Source organism: Apteryx mantelli, chromosome 1 (genome assembly GCF_036417845.1).
Source record: "Apteryx mantelli isolate bAptMan1 chromosome 1, bAptMan1.hap1, whole genome shotgun sequence".
In the NCBI taxonomy this organism is placed as follows: Eukaryota; Metazoa; Chordata; class Aves; order Apterygiformes; family Apterygidae; genus Apteryx; species Apteryx mantelli.
The window spans coordinates 131,774,160-131,775,245 of NC_089978.1; the positions used below are offsets into that span (position 1 = coordinate 131,774,160).

The window sequence follows — 1,086 nt, forward strand, 5'->3', positions numbered from 1 at the left end:
CCGCCGCGCTCCGCCGCCGCGCTCCCGGGACATCGCCCGCCGCCGCCGCCGCCGCCGCCGCCGCCGCCGCCGCCGCCGCCGCCGCCGCCGCCGCCGCCGCCGCCGCCGCCGCGGCGCGCTCCGCCGTGCCCGGGCCGCGCCGGGGAGCCGGGCCGGGCCGGGCCGGGCCGGGCGGGAGGGAGGCCCCGGGGCGGTGCGCGGCGCTAGACGTCCAGCACGTGGTTGAGATAGGAGATGTAGCAGATGGCGAGGCGCAGGATTTCGATCTTGGAGAGCTTCTTGTCGGGCGGCAGCGTGGGCAGCAGCTTGCGCAGCTCGGCGAAGGCCAGGTTGAAGGCCTCCACGCGGATCCGCTCGCGCGTGGCGTGCGCCGAGCGGTACTTGGCCGTGGCGCGCCGCCGCCGCCGCTTCTCCTCGCGGCTCAGCGGCGGTGGGTGCAGCCCGGGCCGGCCCCCGCCCCGGCCCTCGCCGCCGCCGCCGCCGCCGCCGCCGCCCCCGGCGGGCTCCGGATCGGAGACGCAGCAGCTCAGCGCCTGGGCGTCCGCGCCGCCCAGGGACTCCGGGTCCGAGGGCGCCGAGGAGGGGTGGTCGGAGTCGGCAGCTTGATCCGGGCTAAGCATCATCTTGGAGGGGGCGGAGGAGCCTTCTCGGGACAGAAGCACAGACAGCGGGTCAGCGCCGGGCGGCCACCCGTGTGCGTGTGCGTGTGCGTGGGTGTCGGTGTGAGTCCTGTCCCGGCCCTCCCCGCCGCCGCAGCCCTGCTGCCCCGCTGCCCCGGTGGGAGGCAGCCTCGGCGGCCCGGCCCGGGCTACGGCAGCAGCAAGGCAGACCGCTGTGTCTTCAGAGGCAGCGGTTACTAATGAGAGCAGCAGCGAGAATAAATTATGCCCCATAATTTACCATCCCATTTCTAGCGCTCGTCGGCAGCTTCAACGGAATATACACCCTCCCATTATTTCCCGTGCTTGTCCATTTGTAGAAACAGGCCCGGAGAGCAATAAAAGAAAATATTTTTTTTAAACAAGCTAATATTCAGTGGCTTAATATTACGTGGATTTTTTTTTAATTTTAATATCGTGTTCCCTT

General features: G+C 69.9%; 1 protein-coding gene across 1 annotated transcript; it reads right to left on the bottom strand.

Annotated features, from left to right (window-relative positions):
- Positions 1-203: 203 nt before the first annotated feature.
- Positions 204-623, bottom strand: NHLH2 (nescient helix-loop-helix 2). The gene has a single exon (XM_067289816.1). The coding sequence runs from the start codon at positions 621-623 to the stop codon at positions 204-206; it is 420 nt and encodes a 139-aa protein (XP_067145917.1).
- Positions 624-1,086: the final 463 nt, after the last annotated feature.